Source organism: Anomalospiza imberbis, chromosome 1 (genome assembly GCF_031753505.1).
Source record: "Anomalospiza imberbis isolate Cuckoo-Finch-1a 21T00152 chromosome 1, ASM3175350v1, whole genome shotgun sequence".
NCBI classification, from domain to species: domain Eukaryota; kingdom Metazoa; phylum Chordata; class Aves; order Passeriformes; family Viduidae; genus Anomalospiza; species Anomalospiza imberbis.
The window spans coordinates 106,875,854-106,903,696 of NC_089681.1; the positions used below are offsets into that span (position 1 = coordinate 106,875,854).

Consider the following 27,843-nt stretch of genomic DNA (forward strand, 5'->3'; position numbering starts at 1 on the left):
AGCTCCTGGTGAACACTGCCATCGAAGTTTTTCTGTAGTCCAGCAGCGTTCAGGGTGGAAGGGGAAGAATAGAGGTTGTGCATTTCTAGGGAACCACTAGTAATGAATGCTGCTGGAGATGGCACCTCTTCCAAAAATGCCTGAAAACCCCCAAAAGAAGAGGGATAGGAAGATATATGAAGAATGGTGTTTGGGGAGACTGTGCTGGGTTTGCTCTTTCTGAGCCCTAAAGACAAGGAAAGGCACGTGCTGGTACATTTTCCCACATGGTAAGCTGGGAGGAGAGGGAATTGCCCAGGAAGGATTTGCTTGAAATGTTCCTTGAGCTGCACAGCAGTCCTTGGTAGGACCACAGCACTGCTGCCCCTCCCAGGCTCACACCCATCTCTGGCTGAAGCTGTTACCAACACGAGCTCCAATCCCTGGTCTGAGATGGGAACATCCCCTTGTGGGTCCAGAGCCATCCCAATGTGACAATATCATCAAACCAAATCACATAGTCAATTTTCACAATCTTTATTGAATCACAATTAAATGCAATCAATGCAACTGTGCCCTTAAGCCAGTTTAATTCCCTTAGCTTTATGGCATTTTTGCTCTTTACTTTAAAAGTACTGTGCAGCAATCAAGAAGGCAAGAAGTGCCCAGTGATGCGATACATTTAGCAAGGCCAACATTTGCACGCTGACAAGGCATCGATCCTACTCGGTGATGAAGATGCCCTTCTCTGTAGAGATCCCTTTGATCTGGTTTGAGATCAGCTTGGCTACGATTTTCTTCTCTCCTAGTCTTGTCGGAGTGCATATTATTTCAGACTTCATGATCCTGCCAGGCATTATATCCCTAAGGACAAAGGAAAAACCAAAATAGTCCCAGCATGAATTAGGGTTATTTTGAATAATTTCTCTTAAAGGAATAGTCACTGCATGTGTTTAGGGTGGGTATTCCCCTTCCCCCATGACCAATTTGCAGCAAATGGGGTCTGGCATGATGGTACTGCCTGGTGGTCCCAGTGAACCTAGGGACCTTCCCTGGAGTTCCTCCTACTGCTGAAACACCAAATTCAGCTTTGAAGGAAGCAGCTGTGCTCACACTTGTTCGGCAGCACTGCAGGAGCATGGGGGGAGTCCCTGTCATGCCTGTCTGCCTTGAGCCTGTCAGCTGCTGTGTGGGTCTTTCTGGCCAAATGTCGTGCAGTTTCAAACACAGCTGGCAAAGGTCCCTCTTACTGCAACTCCCCTAATTGCTTTTTCAAGGATATTAAAAAAACAAGCAAACAAACAAAACAAAACAAACAAACAAACAAACAAACCAAAAAAACAGAGCAGAGTCCTGCTATGGTCATTTCATTGGCTCATCTCCTTACCCCTGATCAAATGTTGTCATCTTAAATAGGCCCAAGCCCTCCACCAGCAGTTTGCAGTTTTCCAGGGTCACATTCAGTTTGTTCTTGAAGATGAATGCACAGTTGAAGTCATTGTACAGTTTGGCTGTTTCTGGCATCTGGTAGAGAAGGAAAGAGAGAAACAGACCCAAAGACTGGGGATTAGGGGGGTAATAAAGATGCCAGAGCTGCTGAAGGTTTGCTCACCACCAGCATGGACACTGAAGCACTGTGTTTTCCCAGCTGGTTTCTTAACACATTTTTGCTTCAGGAGGAAGAACTGTGGGCTTGGAAATAGGCCCTGTACAAACTGCCTCTCTCATTCCCTTCCCTCCAGCATCCCCTGCCTTCCCCTTTTAGATGGGGCAGTAATAAAACTTTCATTTCATGGCCACTTTCAACCTTCAAATGAATGTTGAATAGCCAAATAAGATGCCAATAACTGAGCATCCTAGGAGGCAGCTGTTTGGGAGATCCCCCTGGAAATGCTAGCACCACCGTGGTTCTGCAGTGAGAAGAGCTTTAACCCTTGTCCTCCCGGAGCCCAGCTGGCTGGGAGCAGCTGCCTCACCTGGACAGTGATGGGGGGATACTCGAATCTCATTGAAGTCTCCTTGGTGAGTTTGTCATTTGTTTCCTGGACCTCGGCAATGGCAGTGACAAGGATGAGCACTTCATCTTCCACGGAGGACAGTGTCTTCATGTATGCATCAGGTGCTATTTTCAGGGGGATCTGCATCTCTGCGGGAAAGAAAACACAACTTGATGCTTTATCATATGCCCAGGAACTGGGTGGCAAAGTCAGCTCTGTTAGCCGGTGTTCCAGGGTATGGCATGACCCAGATTTGCTGTCCATCCTGCTTTCCCTTCAGTCCCTGCTGGGGGGAAGCCCTGGCTGAGTGGGTGGTACCTGGCACATGCAGCCCATGGGAAGGCTGGCTGAGTCCCACCATTGCCTTGCTCAAACACTGGCTTGGGCTCACATCCATCCTCTCAGCAGCCCTCATCCCTGACTGCCCCAGCACTCAGGAGGAGACAGAGGAGCAGGAGGTTGGGTATATCCAAGCCTGCATCCCTGAGGGTTTCTCTGCCTGCTGTAAAATTGCTGGCTTTCCTTTCACTTCAGATTTAAATTTAATTGCTTGGACAACCTTCCAGTGGCTCAGAAAAGCCACAAAGTCAGCAATGCTGGTGCTTGAGCATTGTTTTAGTTGCAAAGCTTCCTGACTTCTGGGAATAAAACAAAAAATGCTTGTCCTTTTCCCTAAGTGTATATATGCATGTATGCATGCATGTATATATGGGGCTACCTTTGTGTCCTGCCGTGCTGCATTTTGACAGCAACAGTATGTGAGTGAAAATACTCAGTGCTCATCAACAGCAAAGATTTTTTTTTTTTTTGTGAGTGATTCATGCTAGGAATCAGCAAGGGTTTTTAATTATTTATCATTCATTAATCTCTTGTTTAGCAAATTTCAGTTACATTGCTTGGGATCAAAAATACAACCCAGGTTACTCAAAGATGTGCAGAGCACAGCAGCAAACAGCTCCTGGGATCAGCCACGCAGGCAGTCATGAAGTGGGAATTTGCTTGGGCAAAGAATTCAGAAAATAACACTCACCAGCATCCCCACCACCCAAATTAGACTGGTAAACAGAAGAACAAAAAAAAGATGAAATTTCCAGCCATCTAAATCCTGTGAGGGATCCAATCCACATGGATGCACACAAAGCCTGTGATGACATCTCAGATGTTCAGACAGTGAGGACAGGAGGGAGATGCTTCAGCACACCTCGCTCATGCCATGAAAACCTCTGTCTGCCCACACTGATGTATGCCTAATCACCTCCTTGAAGCTGCAGTAGGGCCTTCATGTTTTGGTCTCTGCTACAGAGGGACCCCAGTTCTGTAACTGAGACTTCCAAATGCAGTGAAGAGGGAGGTAGGTTCTAGGCAGACAGTTTCTGCTCTTGACAAATTACAGAGCCATACAGTGGTCTATAGTGGAGCCAGTGCAAACGCCAGACTGCCACAGTAAATTAGTCTACAGAACACAGCAAGCTTTCTGTGCTTACCAGATGGGCCTTCAAGATTGATGGTCTCCTTGATAGTTCCAAGATTGGCCTGAACTGTTCCGGTATAGTACTGCAGCTGGCAGGAGCCAGTAAGGTTAACAGTCCAGTTCCCAGGAGCAGAGATCCTCACTGTGATGGCCATTTCAAGGGGATTGCCAGGATGCAAAGGTTCTGTATTGGTTATCTCGAGGTGGAGCCCAGTCTTGGTGACTGGCTCCTTCGGGACCAAAGGCTGGGTGTTGCCGCTTAGTGTCTGCACAGTCGAAGCATAGCCTGAACGAGGCACCAATCCCGAAGGGCGTATGAAGCTGTAAGCTCTTTGCATAGACATCCTTTCCTCTTTGGAGCCTGGATGAAGAGAAATATGGGTGAGAGTTGTATCTCAGTCTCCTCACCCAGAGCTATCTTCCCTTTATTTATGCTTTTGCTGATAAGCAGAGAGGATGTCAGAGCACCTCCAGCCTTTGCTCAGGACAACTTCTTGGTTTATGCTACCACCAAATCTAACTGTAGCATTCTGGACTGCAAGAATTTCCTGAAAGAGACAATTTAGAGGATAGATACTCTTAAATATTTCAATCTGATATTTTCCCCTCCTCGCTGAGAAGGGTTTAAAAGTCTAGGATAACATGGCTGGATCTTGAGAACTGTGGGGAGGAAATCTGGGATTTTTTTTTCCCAAAATGGTTTGGGGAATGGAAAGACAAAATGAAGAACTAAGAAATAAAGCAAAAGTCAGTGTGACAACTGGGTCCATCACTCAGCCCATTTCTTTCACTGTCTGGAAGCTTGCTCGTGTCCCTGAAGAGCAGCCTATAGGTGTCACTGCAGGCATGAGGATGCCCAGAAGCAGTGCTGCCTCCTGAAGGTCTCCAGACCTTAGGCTGAATTTGCCACTGCAGCTACTCCTGCAGTTTTCTCCTGGAAATAACACGTGCTGTGGGGTGACCTGCATGGTCGAGGTCTCCTCTTCGGCACTACGTTAGAGGATGGGGGCAGTTACCTTCGGGGTACTTGTACTCCTGGGTGATATCTTCCCGCCTGTTCTGCCCCACGGCTTTTGTGCTGATGTTCTTGCCAATGGCTTGGGTCTCTGTGCCGACCTTGAAGTATTTGTCCTTGCCGTTCACCTTCTTGACAACCCAGTAGACCCTGTCAGCGTTCACTTCCGCGTACACGAACTTGGCATCGTAGGGCAAGTACACATCTCCTTCCCGGACAGCCTTCACTGGGCATGGGCCACACTGGAAACGACCTAGAAAGGGCATTCAATACCAGCTGATTTTCCAAGCACCAGCAGTGACTCCAGTTTTTGCTCCACGCTCAGACAACACTCAAGCAGGAATCTGTGGTCATGGCAGTTGACATTTAGCAGTAAACAGCCCTCCAACTGAGTGATGAACTCCAAAACCTCTCATTTATGCCACAGCTGCTTGGGAATTTTTTATAGATGACCAAGGTCTGGTAGGAGCTTTTGCATGTTTCCCCTCACTTAGATAATTTTCAGGTTAGAAAGCCACAGCTTGGTTTGATAAAAGGAACAGAACATAACGATGCCTTGTCCAAACACGGGCAATGTGTTTTAAAGAAGTAGATAAAAGAATGTAAAAGCAGGCACACAGGATGCTGAACATAGCTGGAACCAGTGGATAAACAGATAATGAGGAATATAATGGCTTTTGTGGCAATGTTATGTGACAAGAAACAATAGCACATGCCCTAAGAGAAGTTCAAGGCAAGGTCATCTGTACTGTTGGGGGTATTTAGTGAGGATGACCACCAGGGACCCCTTCTGATGACTCCCCAGGACCATAAAAGGCCTTCCAGTAAGAGGCAGATGCAAGCAAATTAGTTCTAGAAGAAGTGATGTTTATGTATTAGCCAGAAAGTACACTCTAATGAATATGTATGACCATGCTGGAATAAATATCTTGTTGTAAAGTTTCATGATACACCCAATCAGAGGAAATACCCTCTGTGTGTCCAGTGTGCTGCAATAACGAATACCTGCCTTCTAATGCTTCAAAATTGTGTTAGAAAGTTTCTTCCTTAGCCAATTTCAGAATCAGGTTATGAAGTCAGCTGTGTCCAGACACCTGTGTTTGATCTCTAGGCAGTATTCCACTTTCTGCACTTTCTGCACTTCCCTGAGGATTAACCTTTTGTTTTTTTTTCCACCTTCAAATTCCCTGAACCTGTGCAGGGAGTGTACTCACCAATTTTGGTGGTCACTCCTCTCATCTGCCAATGAACAGGCTCATGACCCCAATGACTTAGATATCCTTTAACCTCTGAAACAGCTGTTCCTTCCATCCTGGGCTGAGGTGGCAGGAGTGAGACCTGCTGTTTTACAGTGTCACTGCCCTGGTACATGAAGTTGTGTGTGGGGGTACCTGGTTTGCTGACTGGGATGCATGTTTTTCACACAAAATGTCCTTGCCTCCCTCAGAAGTTGCAGAAGAGCCTTTTTAAGCAAATCCTACCTTGACTTTGCTCCTGAGGGGTTGAATCAATTGCCTGCCAGCCACTAAACCCATTTGGCATATCTGTTCTCTTCATCCAGGCATCATTCCACACATGGAAGTTCCTGTGTGCATTTGTGTTGGAAAGAAAATGAGTGAGTCTTTACAGCCTGAAGAATCACTATCTCATCTCTTAATCCTTTAGTAAGGGCAGATTTAATGGGTACTTGCAGGTAACCCTGTGAAACCCCTGGCTTTCTCTCTCTCTCTCCTGGGCAACAAACCCCAAGCAGTAGTGAAATTCTCAAAGGAATTGCTGGGGCTGGGAAATGGGGCACTGCAAGGCAGCATAGGGCGTAGGAAGCATTAGCCCCATTTGGCAGTACCAGACAGAGTCGAAGGACAATGAGTTCAGCTTTTCTCCTTTTTCATTCAGGTAAACGTCAACTCTGAGGTTCTCCTCCGTATCGTGGGCCGCGTCGAAGGTACTCACACAGCGACATGGCACTCCCAGGCAACGCATGACTGCAGCACAGACAGACAAAACACAGAGTCACAAAATCCCTCAGACTGGTGGGCATCCTCTCATCTGACCCCTCTGCCCACCCAGGCTCCTCTAGAGCAGGTGCTCAGGACTGTGTCCAGATGGCTTTTGAACATCTCCAAGGATGTAGATTCCATAACGTCTCTGGGCACCCTGTGCCAGTGCTTGGTCACCCTCACAGTGAAAAAAGCTGTTTTCCCAGCTTCAGACAGAACCTCCCCTGTTTCAGGCTGTGCCTATCACCTCTGTTCTTGTCGTTGGGCATCAGTGAGAAGAGCCTGTCTGTGCCCCACTCCTTCCTGTCAGGTATTTACACACAAGGATCAGACCCCCAAAGTCTTCTGGCTGAGCAGTTCTGGCTCCCTCAGCCTCTGCTTATAGACAGACCCTGCCACCTCTGTTGCTCAGAGGCACAGTAATTTGGCTTACTAGCACAGTAACTGGGGTGTCAGAAGGGAGGCGAGTGACTGTTCACTGTTCACCTGTATTGAGGACTCCTGCGAAGACCCAGCACTGGCCATAACGGACCGGCTTCTTGGTTTTGTAGTACTTCTGCAAAATCGTGACACTCCCAATCCAATCCATAGGGGATGTTCCACTGATGTAATTCCCTGACCAGTTCCCCAGCAGGACTCCGTTGTCATCATTGGCGTTGACCTGTGGCCACACACATACACACACACAAAGGAGAAAAATAAAGGGATGAGGCTGAATGAGGCTTAAACCCCAGGGTCTCTGCCTGCCCTGTGGCTTCCCAGGTGCTCCACAGCCATGTGGGACCCATCAAAGCTGCTGGTCCTGGCTGGGGGCTCCTCTGGTTAGAAAGCCTCCACCTGACTATCTAGAGGAAGGTGGAATCTCTGCTGAGGGCAGTAAAAATTATTTCTGCATCTTGTGTCTTAAACCACAGGGCTCCAAAAGGATCCCACCACAGAGAGTAGCTACCGGCCCAAAACACAACCCCTTGTGTTGGCCCCACCCCACCAACACAGCTGAAAAGAAAGGACAACCACCGGGGCAGATGCAAGTTTTGGAGATGGGAATGTGCTATATTTTTGTTTGCCTCTTCCCTCCATCCAAAAATGCCTCTGTCTCTTTGCTTGCAGTTTCCCAAAGGAATCCCTTTCAGATGCCTCCTGAAATGGTGTTCATGGTCCCAAGGAAAGAAGAGTAAGTAAGGACGAGGGAAGACATGAAGGGGCAAAGCACTTCACTGAGAGAGGCTTACCAAAGCAGACATGGCTCTGGACACATGTGCAGGATCCCTTCTCTCACTCAGACTGAGCTTGCTTTTGTCCAGCAGATACATGCAGGCATCCAAGATGAATTCCTCAAACTGTTTTGGGGAGAAAACGGAGATATTTTTATATGCCGCTCTAAAACTGAATTTGCTTGTGATATTGAATTTCCAAGGCTGTGGGCCTTCCCAAAGCTGTTCTCTCCAAACAAGGGCTAAAATGAAACCCAGCCTTGGAAGACAAAAAAGCCTGTCTCGAGTGTCTTGCGAACACAGTTGGAACCTGACCCAGCAATCTTTACTTCTGTGCACAAAAGTCACCAATGTCATCTCCCTGCAACTCTGCAAATTACTCACAAGAGTAATGAAAATTTAAGATCTCTACTGATATTTAGTCTATTGACATAGGTACAAAATGAACCTTGGAAAAAAGAAAGGTACGTAAATGCTAATTATTACAACAAAGATTCCTAATTAGCAATTGCTGATAAAGCTCCCTGAGGTCCAGTTCAGAAAGATGTCAAACATATGATCCAATGAAGCTTGTCAGAATATCAATATCAATTCTCATTGCTTAACAGAAGGATAAATATTAGGATAGGAACAGCCGTACAGATGATGCCCTTTGGCCCCTTTTGTGTAAAGGCATCAGTGTGAGCACCTTTGTTGGGCTACTTGTATCCTGCAGATACATATTCTGCAGATATCCTGCAAAAATTGTAGACTTATAAAACAAAACAAAACAAAAAAAGAAAACAAAAACTCCAGATCTGAATATTTTTTGTGGGGATTTCTATCTGGATAGGGTGCAGGATACTCTGCTTGAGTGCCTGTGTGCTTTCTACAGGGTACAAATAAATCTGCTCTGGTATCCACCTCTTATCTCTAGCCCTTAACAGTCCACTCCTCTGGAGTTATCTCAGAGGCAGCGTGCAGGAACACCCTTCCTGAGAGAGTGTCTGACTGTGTCCTGCACACAGCTGTCAGTGAAGGCACCACTTGAAAGGTGATAACCTCTGCCAGTAATTTTACCCTGTTTATTCCCGAATATGATGCAACATGTAAATCAGATTTTTTCCCCCCATCAGCCCTCTCCATGTCTCATTAGCTGACTAACAGCACCTACAGTTGCATGAGAGCAGGAATTCCCTTATGGGAGTTTTTAAAATCAGAAATACCCTGTCCCCAGTTTCCACATCCTTTACCAGGGGTTCACATGATCTGACTATAAATGTGCCACTAAACCCTGTTCTCCAGCTGTGGGTGGGGAACATACGTAGGCACATAGATTACTCTGAGCAGGTGAGCCCTCCCAGCGAAACTAGCAGGGTTATTCCAGCACTTCAAGCTACTCATGGGCTCCATGCCGAAGGGATGAAGAAGGGTAACAGGGCTGACAAGACAGCTGTGTTTTACCTGCCCGAAATTCCAGGGCCTGTCATAGATGCTGTACGCAGACCCAACATAGATGTAGCCAGTGTCGTTGAGCACATATTCCTCCTTCTCTGCCTCATTGGCCATGTAGACAACATCATCTGCAGAAAAAAATCCCAAATCCTCAGATGTCAGGTGGTTTGCACACCCTATATTAAATTTTCCATGGAAAGCTAAACTGGGGTAACCAAGGATCTGCAAAATTCACACCAACAGATGACCATGCAGCATTCCCATTTTTTTTTGCTCCTATCATGAAAGACTTTCCTATAACACTAATCTTTAATTTCCTCCTGTAGGTCCATTGCTATGTGACCACTCTTTTATTATTGCAAAAATCTTATTTCTGAACACTGTAGACTACTAGGTATACAGCAGAGAGAACTGGGGAACTGATGCACACCAACCACACAATTTTTTATTCTGGTTATTTTTTTTTCTGGATTTTAAGCCAACCCAGTTTTCTCAGTTAATCTTTGTCTGGCTCAGGGAAACAGAGAGGGATGATGCAGAGGTGTGAACAGATGTGACAGATAGATGTCCCTCTATGTCCTGGCACTGGAGAGTATCCAATGAGGAGCTGGCTCATTGCTATTGCCCAGCTTCCCACTGTCTCCATGAGGATGCTGCTTACAGTGTTTTATGGGGAAAAAGCAATGTATGTAAGACAGAGAGTAGGGAAAATATGAGGCAAAATTCCATCTGGGACAATCCGTGGTAGGAGTAATTATCACTCCCAGTTGCAGGACCACTCACCTTCACACCAAGGGTTGAACAAAAGGTAGATGACACCATCTTCAGGGGTGTAAACATTAGTGTCAGTCTTCACATGCAGGTTGTATTTTCCCACAGGGGCATTGGGCGAGCTGGTGACAGACAGCAGGCACTGAGGAGACAACAAGGAGAGATGGCTTGAGAGGCACCCCACCATGACCACATGCATGGTACAAACACAGTGCCACAGAACTGGCACGAGTGGCAAAGCCAGGGGCCATGGAGATCCCTGCAGGGAAAGAGGGGAAGGCAGTGGAATAGGGTGAAGCCTGCCTGTGCATGGGGGGGAGCAATAAACTGAGCAGGACAAGGCTGCTGCCCATCTAAAATCATAGAACTAAGGGAAAGCAGGAAGGAGGTATGAGGGTGCTTTGCTCTGTAGCTTCTGATGGGCTTGGTATTGGGCATTGGGCCCCTTGCCCACAGGCTTTACCTCTTTGCCATTCTTCTTGACAACAGAGATTTTCCACCCATGGAAATCCTCCTGCTCTGGTTTCAGTGACAGCAGGCTCCCCCTGTTTTTCATTGGATTTCCACCTAGAAACAAACCCAAGACAACATGTGTGAGGGTGCACAGGTCTGCAATGCCTGTGCAGTGCTGGGAAGAGGCAGCTGGATGATCCCAGGCCTCTCTGGCTTTGCCTGGTGGCCACAGAGGGACTCTTGCTTACCAATGCCAAAGCGCAGGGACAGCTTGTCGGCAGCCGTCAGCTCCCTGTTGAGGCTGACCTGCACCTGGAAGGGCTGCCCACGCCGCACCACCAGGTTCTTGATGTTGTACCCATCTGTGTGGTGCTGCTGCGTGTTCTGTCTCTTCAGAAAGTCAATCTCAGTAACCCTCAGACTGGTCTCTGGAAAAACGTTAGGAGAAAAGGAGAAAGGAAAAAGAAGAGATGGGAATTTTCTCAGTAAAACCAGTTTTCTTCTTCTTAATGCAGCCCTGTGAGTCATCAAAATATCTAGAGTAACAAGAGGTCTAGCAAAAGACAATATAAAATAAAATAAAATAAAATAAAATAAAATAAAATAAAATAAAATGAAATAAAATAAATTTTTTAAAATGTAAAGAAAATACCCAGAGGTGAACCTCAGACCCCCTGGGCAGACATGGAGGGAGGAGGAGGCAGAATCATGCCACAGCAGCTCAGGGCTGGATAGTCAGAGGGCAAGGCAGGAGCTTGTCCCTGCTCTGGATGGACTGCTGTAGAACACTCACCACAGAGCACTGCCCCCCTTCAAGGGCATTGCTTTTCCCCTTTGGCTTCAGCAGAGATTTACTCCCCAGCAAGAATCCCTTGCAAGTGCTTTGCTCCCATTCATTCCCAACACAGCAGATAATTTTTAAGACACAGCATTTAAAATTACTGCCTCCTCTCCCACAACTCTGGATGGGATTAGGACCAGGAAAAGCTTCAGCATCTCTGTGCCCAGTGGCTCGTGGTTCAGGGCTGTGGCACAGGAGTGGAGCTCCAAGAGGCACAACCCAGTGTTACACTTGAGCAAAAAGAAAGCCCTCAGCTTTGAATGATGATGGAGATTTGGGGGTCACTGCATCAGGCTTTGGCAGGCTGCCCAGTTGTGACAGGAAAAGCCAGAGCATGCTGGAATGTGGCTGAGCTGTATTTCTTCGGGAGCGTTTATGTCTTGTACCTGCCCATTAAATATCCTCAAAAGATGAATTCCGTGTGAACAGCAGGGAGTAACAATGCCTCATAAGCACTCTTCTCATGAGTGATTCAGATGAAGACATGGGAGAGGCAAAACCAGGTTACGGTAACTTTGATATTAGCAAGTCAAAAGCATAATGGTTGAAGAGATTAATTCACCAAATGTCTTGACAGATTTGCATGGTACCTGGCAACCATGTTAATCTGAGTATCAACAAGAGCCATCCCTAACACAGAAGAGGCTGGAATCTGCTGGTAGCTGGTGTGGCGTGAGAGATGCCACATGCAGGGCTAGTCCCAGGGCAGACTGAAATCAGCAGCACGCTTCCTACTGCAACCTGTGCTGTGCAGCGACTGCAGTCCTGAGTAAACAGAACCGACCACCCATGGATCCCCACCATACCTCTGTGTATTTCTTCCTAGTAAATATATAAACCATGTTTATCTTAATTACATACCAGATATAATTGGCACAACAAATAGACTTAAAATCGACCAGCATCTTTTGTTAGCCAACTTAATATTTGAGTGCTTTTTGTTTGCGTGCTGCATGCCAGTTGCCAAGCTTGGGTTGATATTTTGCGCAATGGGGTGTGTGTGCATTTATGTCAAAAAATTTCAGCTGGAGCTAGCTGCTTAACCCTCCTGAGGACAAAGAGGAAGTGCATCTTCCTCAGCATTAAGAAATCTCCAAACACTAAAGCTGCTTAACCTTGTTCTTTATGGAAAACCCTGGTGCTGGGCTGAGAAGATACCAGAAAGCCTTGGTCCTGGGAGAGGGATGCAAAGGGATATGAAAGTTGAACACATAGGATACATGTGGAAAAGGGCCCAAGGAAATCCATCCTTCCAGCATTTCTTAGGGACTGCATATCCATCCCATTTTCGGACACCACCAGTGATGTTGAGGATGCACAGGGAAGATTCACTGACAACAGCTGCCCTAGAATATGACCTGACCGTGCTGAGTACTGTGCCAAAGACCTGTCTCCACTCAGCGCTGCCTGTCAATTGTGCTGCACTTATTCCTGTGCAAACACACCTGTGATACCCTGTGACCTGACTGGCATGGTGTCCTGTGCCAAGGAATGCCTCAGAGTGAGCCAGTGGCGCACCCATCACCACATCTGAGGGGGCTTGGCCGCAGCTCGTCTTCCCTGGGCAACCCTCACCTGCTGCTTTTGTCTTCCTGCCCTGCTTCCTGCCCTGGGTATGGAGCTGGGCCCCCACACACCCTGTGTCTGCCTGCCTGCAGGCACCTTGGTTTGCCAACACAGAAATTCATGATTTATAGAAGAGCTGAGTATACCTAGAACGTGCAGGACAGAGGCTCAGGCTGCAAGAGACAGTCCTGTTTGTGCTCATTCCTGGGCCAGGCCAGAAGCAAACCCAAACCTCAAGTCCTGTCAGATGTCTTTTCCTTTTTAATAGAAAAAAAAAATCAAGGTAGTATTTTGTTGCCTAGTTCCATGATTTATCTTTTATAGAGCTCCTTTCTACGCTAACCCACAAGGCCCATTGCATCACTGCCTTCCTGGGGAGATGTTCAGAGCTTCAAGAGAACAGTGATCTAAGATGGGCATATGAGACCTTGTCACCGGTAAGTATGTGGGGCCTTTTTTCCCTTATGATGAGGAGGTGATAGAGTTTAAAAAAACTATCAATATGGAGCGGGTATTTATAGTATGTCTGGCTTCAGTGGGAACAAGGGCTGCTCAGAAGGACAGAAGGGAATTGGCATGAGAACTGTAGTTTTTCAAGAGAGAGCATATTTTGGATACCTGCACTTACTCCTGATTTTTGCCCAGCCTCCAGGCAAACACTCATGCACATCCCAGATATGCGAGATCACATCCCAGAGATGCTGCAGTCCCAAGACTTCCCGGAAAATTTCAGCTCATCCACACTCAGAGTACAGAGGTTTGAAACTGAGGGACTCAGAGCAGTGCTAAAACACCCCTCCCCTCCTGAAAGCCATGGAGACCTGCTCCCAGCTCTGCTGCAGGCACCACCCAGTCCACATGTACATCTGCTTAGCTACATCCCAAACCCCAGGGGTTTTGGGCATTCTGGGGCTAAGCTGGCCAGTGGTGCTGGTTCAGCAGCTGCTGCAGGAGTGACCCAGGCACCTTTCTAGGTAGGTGCAGGATCTCCTGACAACAGGGCAGGCAGGACAGCCACGGGACAGAGCTCAAGCCCAAATAAATCCTCCTTTCAGTTATTTTGAAACTTCCACCAGATGCTATCAGCCATCACTAAAGAGCAATAATCTACATGATAAAGTAGCCTGAAAGAAAGAAAATATTTTAACATTGATGTGGAACAAGTTTAAAAGAGCTGCATTTCTTTCCCATTATCACTGGCAGAACCAGATATCTACAGGTTGAAGAACAGTGATGAAAAATGAGCTGTGTCTTGCAGATAGTTTACCAAACTGTCAAAAGCAGAATTTGCACAGCCAGAGCAAACTGATCCCCTGTGAGCTGTGCTGGCACCAAAACTTCTTTCCTCAAGGTGTCACCCATGGCAGTCAAGAGGGCTGAGAACCTCTGGAACTACCATACTCCCTGCAGGAGACTTGCCAAACTTCACACCTAACATATGTCAAGCATTAAAAACTCACCAGTGTTGCTGAACATGGTTCTTGTCAGAATTTCTACCCGAGATGCTTGCAATGCCAGCAGCTTCCAAACTCCTGAGCAGTCTCTGCCACTTGCTTCTGAGTGTGGAGAAGGAAGACAAGCTGCCCTTTTTATCTGTGTCTTGCTCTGAGGTGTCAGCAGGTCCACTGCCAAGGGGTGGTGTTTAGAGAAAGGAAGTAGAAAAAAAAAAAAAAAAAAGACTACAACTCCCTCTGCACATAGTCAGATCCTGAAAAACAGCGAAACTTAAATCCCGACTCACATGGCAAGTGAATTTGCATAATCAGATGACAAGTGGACAGACCCTTCAGTGACAAACAGTAAAATCATGGGCTAGGTGAGTAACAAGAATTCACCTATGCCCTAATATCCAGTTCACCAGGACTGCAACTCCTAACTTTACAAGGAAGCACACAGATGTTTAATCCTTAGGAGAACAGAGTTCCCCATTAGAACCAGTCTAACATTCTTGTAAGTTAATGAGGTTTCTGTCATCACATTTGGGACAGAAATACTTTGAGCCGTAGGCTAAAATCCAGCATTTACATATGTGGGTTGAAAAGCTGAAGGATCCTAGCACTGGCCCGCTCCTTACAGGATGAGGTGGATGTCAAGGGGGAGCACTGAGTAGGAAAGAGGAGAATCAGGCTATGTCCAGGAGAAGAAACAAATGTGGTGGAATAGGAGCTGTTTGTTGGCTGCTCTTTGCTGGCAGCTCTGCCAAAGGTCTCTGCCAGGACATGGCTGAACCCCATATGCCCCACTGCCATCCTGGTCCTCAGGGTGACCAATGATGGAGAGATGAGTCTACACCACAGAGAGGAGAGCTGATGGTGTACAGGCCACCAGTGACACAGGCACAGTATCCAGAAAGAGATAAAAATGTCCCCAGGCACCCAGAAAGGCAGACATGGCTCAGTTGTGGGAGCATCCTCAGCCTCCTGATGCCTCCCTTAATGGCAGCAGCCCAGGGTTCAGCAACGTACAGTTCTGTTTGCAAGGCTGCCACATCTAAATGTAGGTTCTTCCTAAAGAGGATCTCCCTGTGGAAGCCTTCAAAAGCACCGACTTTTCTCCATTGGTTTAGGTAAGAAGGTATTTCCTTTAGGAGGACTTTTCCCTTGGTACAAATGTGGAGCTGAGTTAGCCGATACCACCCTCCGAGCATGTCACTGCTTGAGAGCATGACGAGGGCACTGCAGGGCACTGAAGGTTCAGCACACATCCATAATCTCACAGGACATCTGCAAGAACATCTGAACCACCAACGTTCTTAGCAGATGGAGCATCACTCACCATTCAGCACCAGACAATGCACTGGCAACAACGTATTTCACTATTGACAAAATCACTGCAGCCCTGATTTACCTTTCCGTATTGCTTTTATTCTGCATTTCCTTCCTCCTAGAGGGTGAAAGACATTTTTGTTTAGAAGCAGTATGGGATGAAGTAAAGCATACACGGAATGTCAGTACAACAACATAACCAGTAATGCATGTAATCTGAACATTTATGATGTATCTTACTGGTTTCCACTTAACTGCAGCAAGAGTAATCCACATCAGCTGAAGTCACTGACAGTAGCTTCCTAATCCAGTCTCAACCTGTTTTATACATCATTCTATGCTTGGTTGGAGGCATCTTAAATTTTGTTGACACAATAATCCTACAGCAAAATTACAGATTTTTTGCAAACAGGAACAGATTTATGTTGGTAACACTTTGCTTCTGAAAAAAAATGTCCTAGATGTGTACTGGAGGGTGAGCAAGGGAAGCAGGGCATGTATTCACCAGGGACAGTCATACTTCCAGTCCTGTGGAGTTTTGCAAAACTTTGATTTCAACAATGTGCTTGTCCTGACCCTCACTTTAAACCTCAGAGTTCAAGGAAAGATTGTAAAAATTACATGGTTGTGGGTTCTGCCCTGACACCTTTGAACCTACTCCATCTTGGAAGGTGGCTTTCCTTTTTTTGGGTGGGGGAGGTTTGGCCACTGGGGCATGGTTTCAGTTCTCGTTTTGCTTTGTGCAGCTGCTGATCTAGCCCATTCCCATTATCTTTCTCTACACACTGGTAGTATCTCAATTCAACAAAACTAAGCTTGGCGCGTGCTACCACACTCTCAACACAACCTCCCGCCCCTGGCTCGTACAAGCCTGCCCTGCCAGGAAAGGCCATTGAACTCTAATACTCTCCAAGAGTTGTTGGCAAGGTCTGAGAAGAGGAATTTCAGCTTAAACTACAGGAATGTTTTTAAAAGATGTGGTTTCAAGTTTTTTCACGTTGTCAGCAGATGATCTCTATCTTTTTACAGGTAAACCTCCTGCCTTTGATCAGAGTGGCTGGCTATGGTTCAGCTCCATGGCTTTTTTCTTCTTGGTGAAGCAATGAAAAATACCAGCCCATTTTAATTTCATTTTTTTCACCCCCAATCTTTTATACTTGATTGATTTCACTTGATTTACTTGATTGATTTTACTTCAGTCTGTCTTATAAAACTATACTCTTTTAATTAACAGTGGCAGGAGATTTTTTTCCCCACAGGCAATCTCCCTATTCCCAATAATTTCGGCAACTTATTTCCCAGCTTGCAAAATAAGACAACAGAGGTGGTCAGCCTTATCTACATCTGTCTGTTGCAAGGTCACCTTATTAGCTGGCACAAGAAGGTAATAAAATGCAAACAAATAAAATAAAATTCCCCAGTGGCTGCTCCCCTATTTGCAAGCTTGCTCTTTGTCTCAGGTTTTGTTTATTTTGTGTATCAAAAAATGACAAAACAAATCAAACTTCTAGAGCATGACCACAGGTATTGATACCAAGTAGGAAAGACAAATCCTTAGCTTAACATTTTCATTCATTTGCAACCCCATGAGAAGCTGCCCTTTACAACAGCAATTTACTGAGCTACATTTTTTATAAACACCTGAGGCTTCAAGTTGATTTTGTTTTGTCGGGGTTTTTTTTTTCTATGTCTAGTCAGAGTAACACTCAAAATAAATAACAGATCAGTTTCCTTTTCGGTTTTCGGCGCTCTGGAAAGGTGAACTCATCCTCTCAGCCTTGCCACGGGGTTGCTCTGAGGTGTCAGAGGGTGAGCAGTGCATCCAGCATGGTACACATGGACACAGCCCCTGTCTGGGTCCTGAGGGGCACCACGGTGAGAAGATGTCCTCCCCTGACCACAGCAGGACTGTTCCCATGCGTACCACCTAATAGGTGTTGAGTCCTGCCTGAATCACAGCCGAGTCATAAGTAGTAAGAAATCTTGGGGGTGTCAAAGACAAAAAAAGCACACAAGAACAGCTGAGGATCTGGTCCCTCTCATTTGAGCTGGATTTGGTCCTGCTCTCACAATTTCATTAACATGTACCTCAGTCTTTAGGAATGTCCTAGTATTGAGACACATCACATCCACACAATGATCCTGGCATGCCAGTGCTGTTGTAGCTCTGAAAGGAGTATTGATTTGATCACTTCTCACTCATGTACTTCAACCATGGACCACGACAGTGGTCTGTGCCCACAGGGCATCCTGTGTATCCAGCAGGCAGATTCACTTCTAATCCAACATGAGCCAGCTTGTGGTAGGCATTCGGACGTCAGGGGTTGATGCAAGATGGCCAAGCCCAGATCTTAACTGATTCCAAGTCATCTGGCCCCAGGTACGTGGTAATGAGTTTCTCACAGGCAAATACCAGAGAAGTGATTGATGGCAATATAATTATTATGGAAATTCCACTGTTTCACAGAATCATGAAATCATAGAATATCCTGAGTTGTAAGGGACCCACAAGAATCATGAAAGCCCAAATCCTTCCTTCCAACTGAACACTGAAAGAGGATTTTTGGACCTAGTTAGGGATTTAGGTGAATGGCTTTGGGCATTTACCTGCAGAAGGAATGAAAACTGTATCACCCTGTGCTCAACCCGGCACCACCCAAGGGCTCTGCTCCTGAAGAAGGCAAAGAAAGAGATCAAACAGCCACCATAACTCCACATATATCATAGACTCAAAGCTACTCAGGCAAAACACCCTCCGTGCCCTGAAAGAGACCTTCTGTGGGCCCAAAAACTGAGGTTTTAGGCCACCGACAAAAGAGAGAGATGCTTTAAGAGCAAGCCAAAATTCTACGATGTTAAAATATTTTCTAAGATCCCTTTCCTGGCTAAGGTGCAAAAGGCAAAATTGCAATATCAGTCTAGATATATGGAGCAACAATGTGTGAAGGCTGAACCTGGAATTTCAGTATTATGACTTCTTGACCCTCAGTTCTAGTACAACTGTTGCACTGGAAACACTGAAATACGCATGCTCCAGTGCTGAGATATTATGTATTAGTCTAAAACAACTCAACATGAGGTACTTCTGCTTCTTGGCAAAATAATTTAGAATTTTGTGCAATAAATTACACAGAAAGACCTCCATCATGTCACCTTTTCCAGACAGTAGCTGTTTTAAAAATATTTGCCCACTTTTTGAACCCGATGAGCCAGCTAGCCTCTGCTGCGTCCTGCAGGCAGAAGTTCCTCATCCAGATGACACACTGCAAGAAGAGGAAGCTCCTTGGGCTTTGATGCTTGCTGGCTTCCCTTGTGGCCCCCGTCCTCGTGGCAGAGGAGACAATTGACAACTCACTTTCTTCATTATTCCACTTTACTTTCTCCATGCAACTTAGGGTCTTCTCAGCCCCTATTACTAAGTACCACAGTCTCTTTTGCAGTCTGAATGGCCCTAGCCTTCTAATTCCCTCCTCACACCTTCATCCCATCCAGAGACCTGAAATGGGGCGAAGGACCTCCCTCACCATGCCATCCCACTACCTACAGTGTGTGTTTGGAAAGGGTCCAACAGTGGGTGGGTGTAGTTATTCCAGGGCTGTATCCGCCCTACTGCCACTGACCCATGAACTTGCTTGCATGTATGACCACACTGACTGATTGCAGTGTGAACACATACCCACAGCCTACACCTACAGCAAACAATATGAAAAGGTACGAGGAAAAATAAAGCAAAATAGGGCTGCAAAAAATAAATGGTAAGGGCAAGGAAATCAACAGCGCAAATATTGAATCAGGGATAAAATAGTTTATCCATGTATTAAAAACAGCTCCAGCGAACAAGGAAAATACTGAAAGAATACCTTCCCACCTACAGGATATGTATTTGGTTGCAAATGTCTAAGTGAGAAAACAGAAACTTGCATGCCAGTGTCTTCGAGTAACATTTCTTTCTGCAGAGGAGGTGTAACAGCTTCTCCCACCTGTCTGTGTGGGTGTGTGTCTATACACATCAAGATGTACATGGTCTAGACTACAGGTCACACTAAGCCATGCCACATTCCCGCCAGCCAGCATTGCAACTGAAATTGTCACGTGGTGGGAAGGGAGAAACTTCCTAGACCAAGGTTTACAAGGAGGACATGGTGTCACACAGTGCTGGGGATCTGGCTCATGTGCTGCACCAGAGCAGACCGAAACCACAGCAGGAGCAAAGGTTTTGTCCCATCCCTGAATGCATCTGTCAAGTGGCGGTCTCCAGGTATGATAGGACTGACTGAGCCAAGGGATCTGTGGCTATTTGCCCTGAAAAGCAACCAAGCCAGAGTATTCCCACCCACCCCTCGTCACAGCATCCAGGCTATTGTCCTTCACAGCAGCTCATGATGCTCCATTCCATGACTACCAGGGTTTTCTAGGAAGCATTTTCATGCAACACTGGTTTCTAGCAGAATCATGCTTGTGATTGCCTAACACTGGAGTGTCCTGAAGGGAAAAAGTCACTTAACTTGCCTCCTATCTGGATGAGGAAACAGTCAACTGGCATTGGAAAATATATTTGTAATGCCTCATCCTTCCCTGGAGCACTGCTCATTTCTCCTTAAGTGTTGCCTTAATTTATTGAAAGCAATTAGGGTCAAAGCCCTGGCTGCTGTTCAGACATTGCACACTGCAGGTCCCAGTGCCAAGCAGAGCTGTCCAACTCTCACCTCTGGCTGCAAAACCAGAGGTGCTCTGCTTGTGCCAAGGGAGGCCCCGAGTTGCTCACATGGCTGAGCTCCAGCCCTGACTCTCACAGGCTCCTAGTGACCTCTGAGCAAAATGAGACTGAGCAACAGGTTCAAAATGTACAAAAAGTGGTAGCACCATCCGCAGCACCCCACCTACTACCACTCCTTGCAGCCCTTCCCTCTCGCTTATTTCCATTGTCATGGATTTATCCCCTCAGGGTGCAGTGGGGCCTCTGTGTTCTGCAAAACCTGTGCAGGGGCTAAGCAGGGCGTGCATCATCTCCCCCCAGCAAAATGGGAGTGTGAGGCCCCACCCAGGAGTTCCCCAGGCCTTCACCCAGCACCAGCAATCCCTCAGGACTTCAAGGGCATGAAGGGAGCTGCTTAGGAAATCTTGGCAATTAGTACAACCACTCACAGACACCCTTCCTTAAACCTCAAGGGAAAATTGGAACAACTAATAATGTTATTAAACAGCCAGAAACCGAAAAACTTAGTTGGAGAGTGAATAGCATGGCTTGCTGGTTGGCTGCTCCCAGGGCAAACAGTCTCCTGTGTATGCCAAGTGCTGCTGCTGGCCATGGGTCACCGTGGTGCTGACACAGCCATGGTACAGAGTAACAGAAGGTTCAGGCTTCCCGGTCATCCCTCCGGCCACCCCATGCTGGGGAGCTGCAGCTGGTCAGCCCTGCCCAGCCCCTGGAGCCATCGCTAACATTGCACCCACCTGGCTATCCCCTCAACCAGCAAAGGCTCAAAGTCACAAAGCACTTCGCTATCGTGGACTCCTTCTCCTTTGATAAATTTGTTTTCAGGCTATGAATGCACATGCAAGCGTCCACTCTGGTTTCTGTGGTTAGAGTACAAGCCTCTGGCAGCCTAGGTCTGCAGGGTACCTCAAAGAGGAACCTCCTTTCTGTGGCACAACAGGATTTAATGGGAGCTACTAAACATGGAGGCAGGAGGTCAAACCAGTTTCCAGTTATAGATGGTGATGATCATGAAATTGGCCCCTAGGTCACAGGAAATCCATCTGTCTGCCCAGACAGGATGGTCACCAACCCTAGATTGAGTCACTTGAGGTTTTGTCTAGCTGAGTCTTGAAAACCTCCATGGGCAGAGACTCAGCTGCCTGTACAGGCAACTAACCTCCTAGTGACATTTTTTCCCCTGATGGCCAGCTTGAAAGTCCTAAGAGAGAACCTGTGTCTGTTACCTTGTTCAGTACTGGCCATTTCTATGCTGCCTCGGGAACTCCCTTCCAAGGCTAATTGGGTCAGCCTGAGCCTTCCTTGTCTTCAACCAGCCCACATCCCTCAGCCTCTCCTCCTAGGCCCATGCCATCTTAGAGTCCTTGAGTCAGACCAGTTTCCTACACCCCTCTTGAATTTGGGAGTCCAGCACTGGAAAAAACACTCCAGGTAGAACCATTGACTATGTAAGGACTCTGAGAGCATCACTGGGACTGGCTGTCCCTGCCCAACCCACAAGGCTTCCCCCTCCTCCCTGTCCATGGCCCAGGACCCCATTTCAGATTTTACATGCAAGTTGCTGACTTTTTTTTTTTTTTTTTTTTTTTGGTGTTAAATACCTGGAAAGAGACTTGCCTTAGAAAGGGCACTGAAACACCAAGCCCAACAACCATCTGCCTAAAGCTAGAAGGTGTTGTTTTACACACTAAAGTACTTTGTTCTGTCCTCAGGAAGGACAACATTTTCAGGAATGTTGTCTTCTTCAATCCTTTCCATTAAAAAGTCCTGTGGTACAACACTCCATACACTTGATTTTTAGAGGCAAAGCCCTGGTTCTCCTGGGAAGGCTTCTACCACTGACCTGAGCTCACCCCACATTTTTCTCCAAGATCAAGTGAGCTGCAGACACTTATCCACACCATTTGCTGTGGATAAGTGCCCATATTGTGCGACTTCCCTCTGCACTTCTCAGATCTCTGAAATGAAGGTTTGCTGCTGCTCTTCTGCAGAAGAGCACCCCTAACATGTCAGGATTAGTACCCACTTGTTCCTAATTTAGTGTTTTTTTCTGTGCCAGACAAATCAGAGCCACTCTTCTGGCATGTTGTGTCACAGGACTTCCTTCTTTGAAAACAGCCCACTGCTTGCAAGATCGTGTAATTATGTGTGTGTGTGTGACTCTCTTGCAATGTGATCATTTAAGGTCTCTGAAGGGTCAGCAGAGGGCAGTCAGTCAAATTCCTTGAAAATTTTGCATATACCAAACTCAGCAGAACAATCTACTGAACTTATTTATCAGATCTACTTCAAATAATTATCACCTAGGCAGACATATCATCCTTCAAGTGATTTCAATATATGCTGTGACTGAGATGCTGTACAAACTTTCAGTGACTCCTTGTCAATAACAGGGACATTTAAAAGTTTTATGTGTATTTCCTTATCTAATCAGTCAAATTATGGTTTATGGTTCAACTGAAACTGTAATTTCATGTGGCTTTGTTCCTTGTAAAGGTACATGAGACATTGTTTACCTTAGAATACAATACTCCTGGACCTTGTTTATACAACAGATTTTTCTAATGCTTCCCACCATTGATTCAATTATTCTTATTTGAATCTTCCTAAGTGTCATTGTAAGCCTTCCTGTTAACCATGCACCTGCTTCTCCTACTCTTTAAAAGTATGACATGGTATGGCCATGCCTGATGATGAACAAGATGCTGAAAAACAAAGTGTTGTGTTTGAGAATGAGAGGTAGGTGCAGGAAAGACTCATTACAACCAGAACTTGGGAGGTGAGAGAATCATGGAATGGTTTGTGTTGAAATGGACCTTAAAGATCATCTAGTTTCAAACACCCTGCCAGGAGCAGGGACACCTTCCACTAGACCAGGCTGCTCAGAGCTCCATCCAACCTGGTCTTGAACAGTGCCAGGGATGGGGCATCCACAGCTTCTCTGGGCAACCTCTTCTGGTAAAGATTTCTCTCCTTTTATCTAACCTAAATTTCCCTTCTTACAGTTTGTCCCCATTACTCCTCATCCTATCACCGCAGTTCCCGATTAAGAGTCCCTCTCTGGCTTCCCTGTAGGCCCCCTCCAGATACTGGAAGATTGCTATGAGGTCTCCATGCAACCTTCTCTTCTCCAGGCTCAACAGCCCCAACTTTCTCAGCCTGTCTTCATAGGGCAAATGGTCCAGTCCCCTTATCAATTTTGTGGCCTCCTGGACTTGCTCCAACAGTTGCATGTTCTTCCTGCATCAGGAGCACCAGAGTTGGATGCAGGACCACAGAATGTTGGATGCAAACCCACAGGGGTCTCACAAGAGCAGAGTACAGGGACAGAATCGCCTCCCTCCACCTGCTGGCCATGCTCCTTTAGATGCAGCCCAGGATTTGTTTGGCTTTCTGGGCTGCCAGCCTACAGTACTGGCTCATGTTGAGTTTCTGGTCAGCCAACACCCTCAAGTCCTTCTCCACAAGTCTGCTGTCAATCATGTCTCAGCCCAGCTTGTAGGTGTGCCTGGGATCAAACCCATGTCTCCAGTTTAGAGACAAGGATGTTGTGTAGGACAGTGTGCTTTGCACAAGCCCAGGTACACAGCATCCATGGCTTTGCCCCCATCCACCAGTGCTGTAGAGATACAGCACTGTGTTTCTGTGAGGTGTGCATACAGAAGTGCATTTTGGTGGAATTTGTGTGGAAACATGTGCCCAAGACTCTTTTCTAATAATACCTCACCTCAACTGAGCAAAACCTTCATGTAAGCACACTGCTGTAGTTCCCACAAAAAGGTAGCCCACCTTCCGCCCTGGTAAATCAAGGTCTTGGAGTTGGCCATAATCTTCAGCCACCTTACAAGGTCCACCACATCTGAACCACTGACTTGTCAAACATAGCTCATTCGTTAGTCTCACATTGTTTTATTGTGTGTATGTGTGGTCTAAAATGTCTGTAAATAAAAAAAAAAAATCAGCCAGTGAGCTTTGGACACAGTTTTATTCTGGAAATGAATGGTTTACCAGAAGTACATTGCTTTGCCACACAGTGATTACAGCTTTTCTTGTAGCCCTGGCCCCACTGGCAGTCATGGCCAAACTCATGTGTATATAAGAGGGGTGGGATTCTTCCATAAAATGAACTCTTTTCTTACCATGGGAATTGGAGAAAAACTTACTTCCATTCCCACCTTCAAGTATTTATGAGACAATTTACAGCCCTGGTTTATATTCATCCGCCTTAAAGTGAGCACCACAAAGTAAAGTGCTGCTCACACATTCTGCACACGTTCCACTTCCAAAGAAACACCTCCTAAACCTTGACCTCCAATAATGACTGTAATATAGAAATGTCGGTTTTGAGATAGTCCAGGTTAAAAAGCTTTCCAAATGGTTTGTTAGGAAATGGGACAACAGCCAAATTAACCAGAGAGCCTGGTTCTTCTACTGCTGTTTGCATGAAGGCAGCCATGGCTTACAGCTGGCTGAGGGTTAACAACCAGGGAAAATAAATCAGGCTTCATTAATTTTCCATCATCTATGAAGATCTAAGGAGACCTGATGTACTTAGAAATGCATGGTTCCTGGCTGTCATGCCTACAAACCTATGAGGGATGCTGGCTCCCTGTGTCAGGTCCCAGCTTCCCAGGCAACTGGATGTGTCCCACCCTACCACAACTGCCACCAGAGAGCTCCCCAGGTGCAAAACTCATGGTGGCAGGGAGGGAAGGCACTCAGAGCACTCTGCCCTCTCCCCCACCACATATGCAGCTCCCCTCTTTTAGAGGAAGACTTGAGAGCACACTGAGGGGAGAGGCAAAGGCTTTGCCCCTCTTGGGACATGGCTGCCACCTGTAGTGAGCTAGAATGGCAGGGAATGGAGCAAATGGCTCTTGGCCTCTTCAGAGAGACAGTGATTCTTCTGATTCAAAGAAGAAGGCACAAACCCAACTCCAGTGGCATTTCCATCCACAAGTCTATTTTACACTTGACGCAGTGCAGATCTGTCTGTCATGACAGACCTGACAGGTTCTGATACAGATGCTCACAGAAATGTGTCCTTAGGTTTTCTGCATGTGCCACAACCGTGACTCACCTTCTGTCATTACAAGATGACAGAGACAACCTGGCAAGCCCAGAGCCAGTGACATCACCAGCATGATGCATACATTTATAGGCATCATTATATTTCTTAATTAGGATTCCAACTGAAGAATTTCCAAGGAGGAAAAAAAAGTGGGTAGGGGAATGAATCCGATACCTTACAAACGATGATTCGTGACACATTCACCAAATTGACACCTGAACATGGAGTAATGACTGATGCAAAATTTAGCAGATACCAGTGATTTGGTTGATCACATAACATCAATGGGAATAAGCATCATCCAGAAGTGTAGAAAAAATGTGTCTTGAGAAACTCCCTTTTATCAAACATTAAAGCAATTGTCAACTTGAGTGGGGATGAGGGATGTGTTGAACATAGACACTCCAAGTGAAAGCAGGTTGCCTGTTGAACTGTCCCAAAATTAGTTTGACCTACACAAAGCAGGAATGGTGATCAAAACCCTATGCTGGGTAAAGGTTTAAACGAAAGAGCAGCAACCTTACAGTGACTAACGTGTCAGGAATGGGTAAGTGAAAATTCTAGATGTCAGATACAAATGGCAAGTTAAAAGGTGTATGTGACTGATAGAGGAAGCTGAAGGAATTAATGAAAGTCTCAACAGCCTTACAGGTAGCAGTGGGCACAGAACCATTTCAAGAGACAGAAAGTCAGGAACAACAGAGCAGAAATAACCTTCAGCATCTAACTTTAATTGCTTTTCTATTTTGGTATAGGTCCTTTCATGGAAAAATATTGATGTACAAGCCCCTTCCACAGCCACTATGTTTACTTTGTTTACTTTCAGCATTCCCCAAACTGGGAAAGCTCCACAGCCACAGGGTGTGAAGAGGAGGAGTGGCTGATAAGCCTCTGGCCCTGATTTTCACAATACTGACTCAGAGTTGGCTAGCTCCCTCCAAGGCTGTCACTGCCACCATACCACCACCAGGAAAGATGTGACCAACTTGATTTTGCAAGTCAGCAGATGAGCAGTGAGCAGGGGTTGGCAGCTTGGTGACCGACGTGTTCAGAGGCCAGTGGCGACTGGGGATGCTGTCATGAGACAGGCTGGAGAGGGGCAGCATGGCACCAAGACCCCTCCAGCTATCTGGAAGGAACTATCACTCCTTCTTCTCCACTGGGACATGCACCAGCTGGGGTGCAGCAGTGTGCAGCAGCATGAGCCCACAGACTGTCATGGCGAGGCCGACCCACCACAGAGGCGTCCACGTCTCCCCGAAGAGCAATTTTCCCAGGACAGCCTGAAGGAAGAGAGACACACAAAGCTTTGCTAGGCCAAGCTGCCCCAAGGCCTCTTGTGCTGCCACAGCTGTGAGGACTTCTGGGAGAGACAGCCCTAGAAAAAAACTGGTTGAGGAAACTCCTACTGGGATGACCAACAGGAATGGCTGCTGAAGGTGATGCTGGAGATGACCAACTCCACCAGCAGCCTGGAAGCATAGCCATATTGTGGTTCCAAAGCAAGATCTGACAGATGCACATGTGCTTTGCTGCCTTCCCAGCACTTCTCAGGAGCCACATTTCCCACTGACTGGGTATTTATTATTATTGTTGATTACTGGACACCACCATGAGCTGTCTGCCAGCTGGAGCACAGAAACAAGGTGGACTGCTGCCAAGAGGGAAAAGCAAGTGGAAAAAACCTACAGGTCAAAGACTCTATTGCCATCACTAGAGGTGATGCATCTTCAGACCCAGCTAGGGTGACTCTGGCTTGTCCCAAGTGAGGTGCTGCAAAGGAAAAGCAAAATGAAGCAAAGCTCCCAGCTCCAGCTCCCACTGGCAATTAGAAAACTTTGGTAAACTGTGTTCCTCCTGCACCACCCAGGAAAGTTCCACCACCTGTGCCGTGAACAACTATCAGAGCAGCTGAGGCCTGACACAATCATTTGATATCTGCCTGTAACTCTCCCTTTGTGGCCAGCGATGCTGGTTGCACTGGGAGATGAGCTACAAACAGCATGGGCATTCCCACCTAGCTGTGCTCCTCAGGCTTCAGTGTCTGGGGATGGGGTCTACTCACCGAAAAGATGAAGTTGGAGGCTGTTGTTGTCACCGAGGCAGCAGCTGAGGAGGAGGAGAGTCGTAAGGCTTTTGTGAAGACTGTCCACATCACTGCATTGCACACAAACACCAGCCCAACACAGCTGAGGCGAAGCAACACTGGCAGCTGCAGGACAAAATGGAAAACTCTGTATTTTCACCCCCCACTATTCAACCTCAATAATTCATGGGCACTTCGGTGCCCAACCTAATGGTGTGGGGTTTTAAAACTGAATTACAGCTGGTATTACATGAAAATGAATATATTAAGTCACAGAAGGAAATGGAAATGAAGAAACAGCTCTGGACAGACTGTGAGCCTGTCATGTCCTGCTGCAAACCCAGCCTCGCACTACGAGCTGAGAAGTGCTGGGATAATGTGCAGCAGCTGCCATGCCAGAAGCCAAACTGCAGAAAGCTCTCCAGTTCACAACATGGTGCACATGCAATGCCCATAAATGCCC

General features: G+C 46.6%; 1 protein-coding gene across 1 annotated transcript; it reads right to left on the minus strand.

Moving 5' to 3' along the window:
- Positions 1–500: 500 nt before the first annotated feature.
- Positions 501–27,489, minus strand: TGM4 (transglutaminase 4). Its single transcript, XM_068204443.1, has 15 exons — positions 27,360–27,489; positions 14,202–14,366; positions 10,583–10,762; positions 10,345–10,448; positions 9,894–10,023; positions 9,120–9,238; positions 7,695–7,802; positions 6,949–7,123; positions 6,309–6,447; positions 5,944–6,047; positions 4,464–4,715; positions 3,461–3,808; positions 1,956–2,125; positions 1,367–1,503; positions 501–843 (listed from the first exon to the last, which is right to left on the minus strand). The coding sequence occupies exons 2-15, from the start codon at positions 14,215–14,217 to the stop codon at positions 702–704; spliced, it is 2,124 nt and encodes a 707-aa protein (XP_068060544.1). The 5' UTR covers positions 14,218–14,366; positions 27,360–27,489; the 3' UTR covers positions 501–701.
- Positions 27,490–27,843: the final 354 nt, after the last annotated feature.

Excerpts from the sequence above, each read along its gene's own strand:
- TGM4 (XM_068204443.1), bottom strand. Across the intron at positions 10,449-10,582 it reads GTCCCTGCGCTTTGGCATTG|GTGGAAATCCAATGAAAAAC; the intron begins GTAAGCAAGAGT and ends GTTTGTTTCTAG. Across the intron at positions 844-1,366 it reads ATGACAACATTTGATCAGGG|GGATATAATGCCTGGCAGGA; the intron begins GTAAGGAGATGA and ends CTTTGTCCTTAG.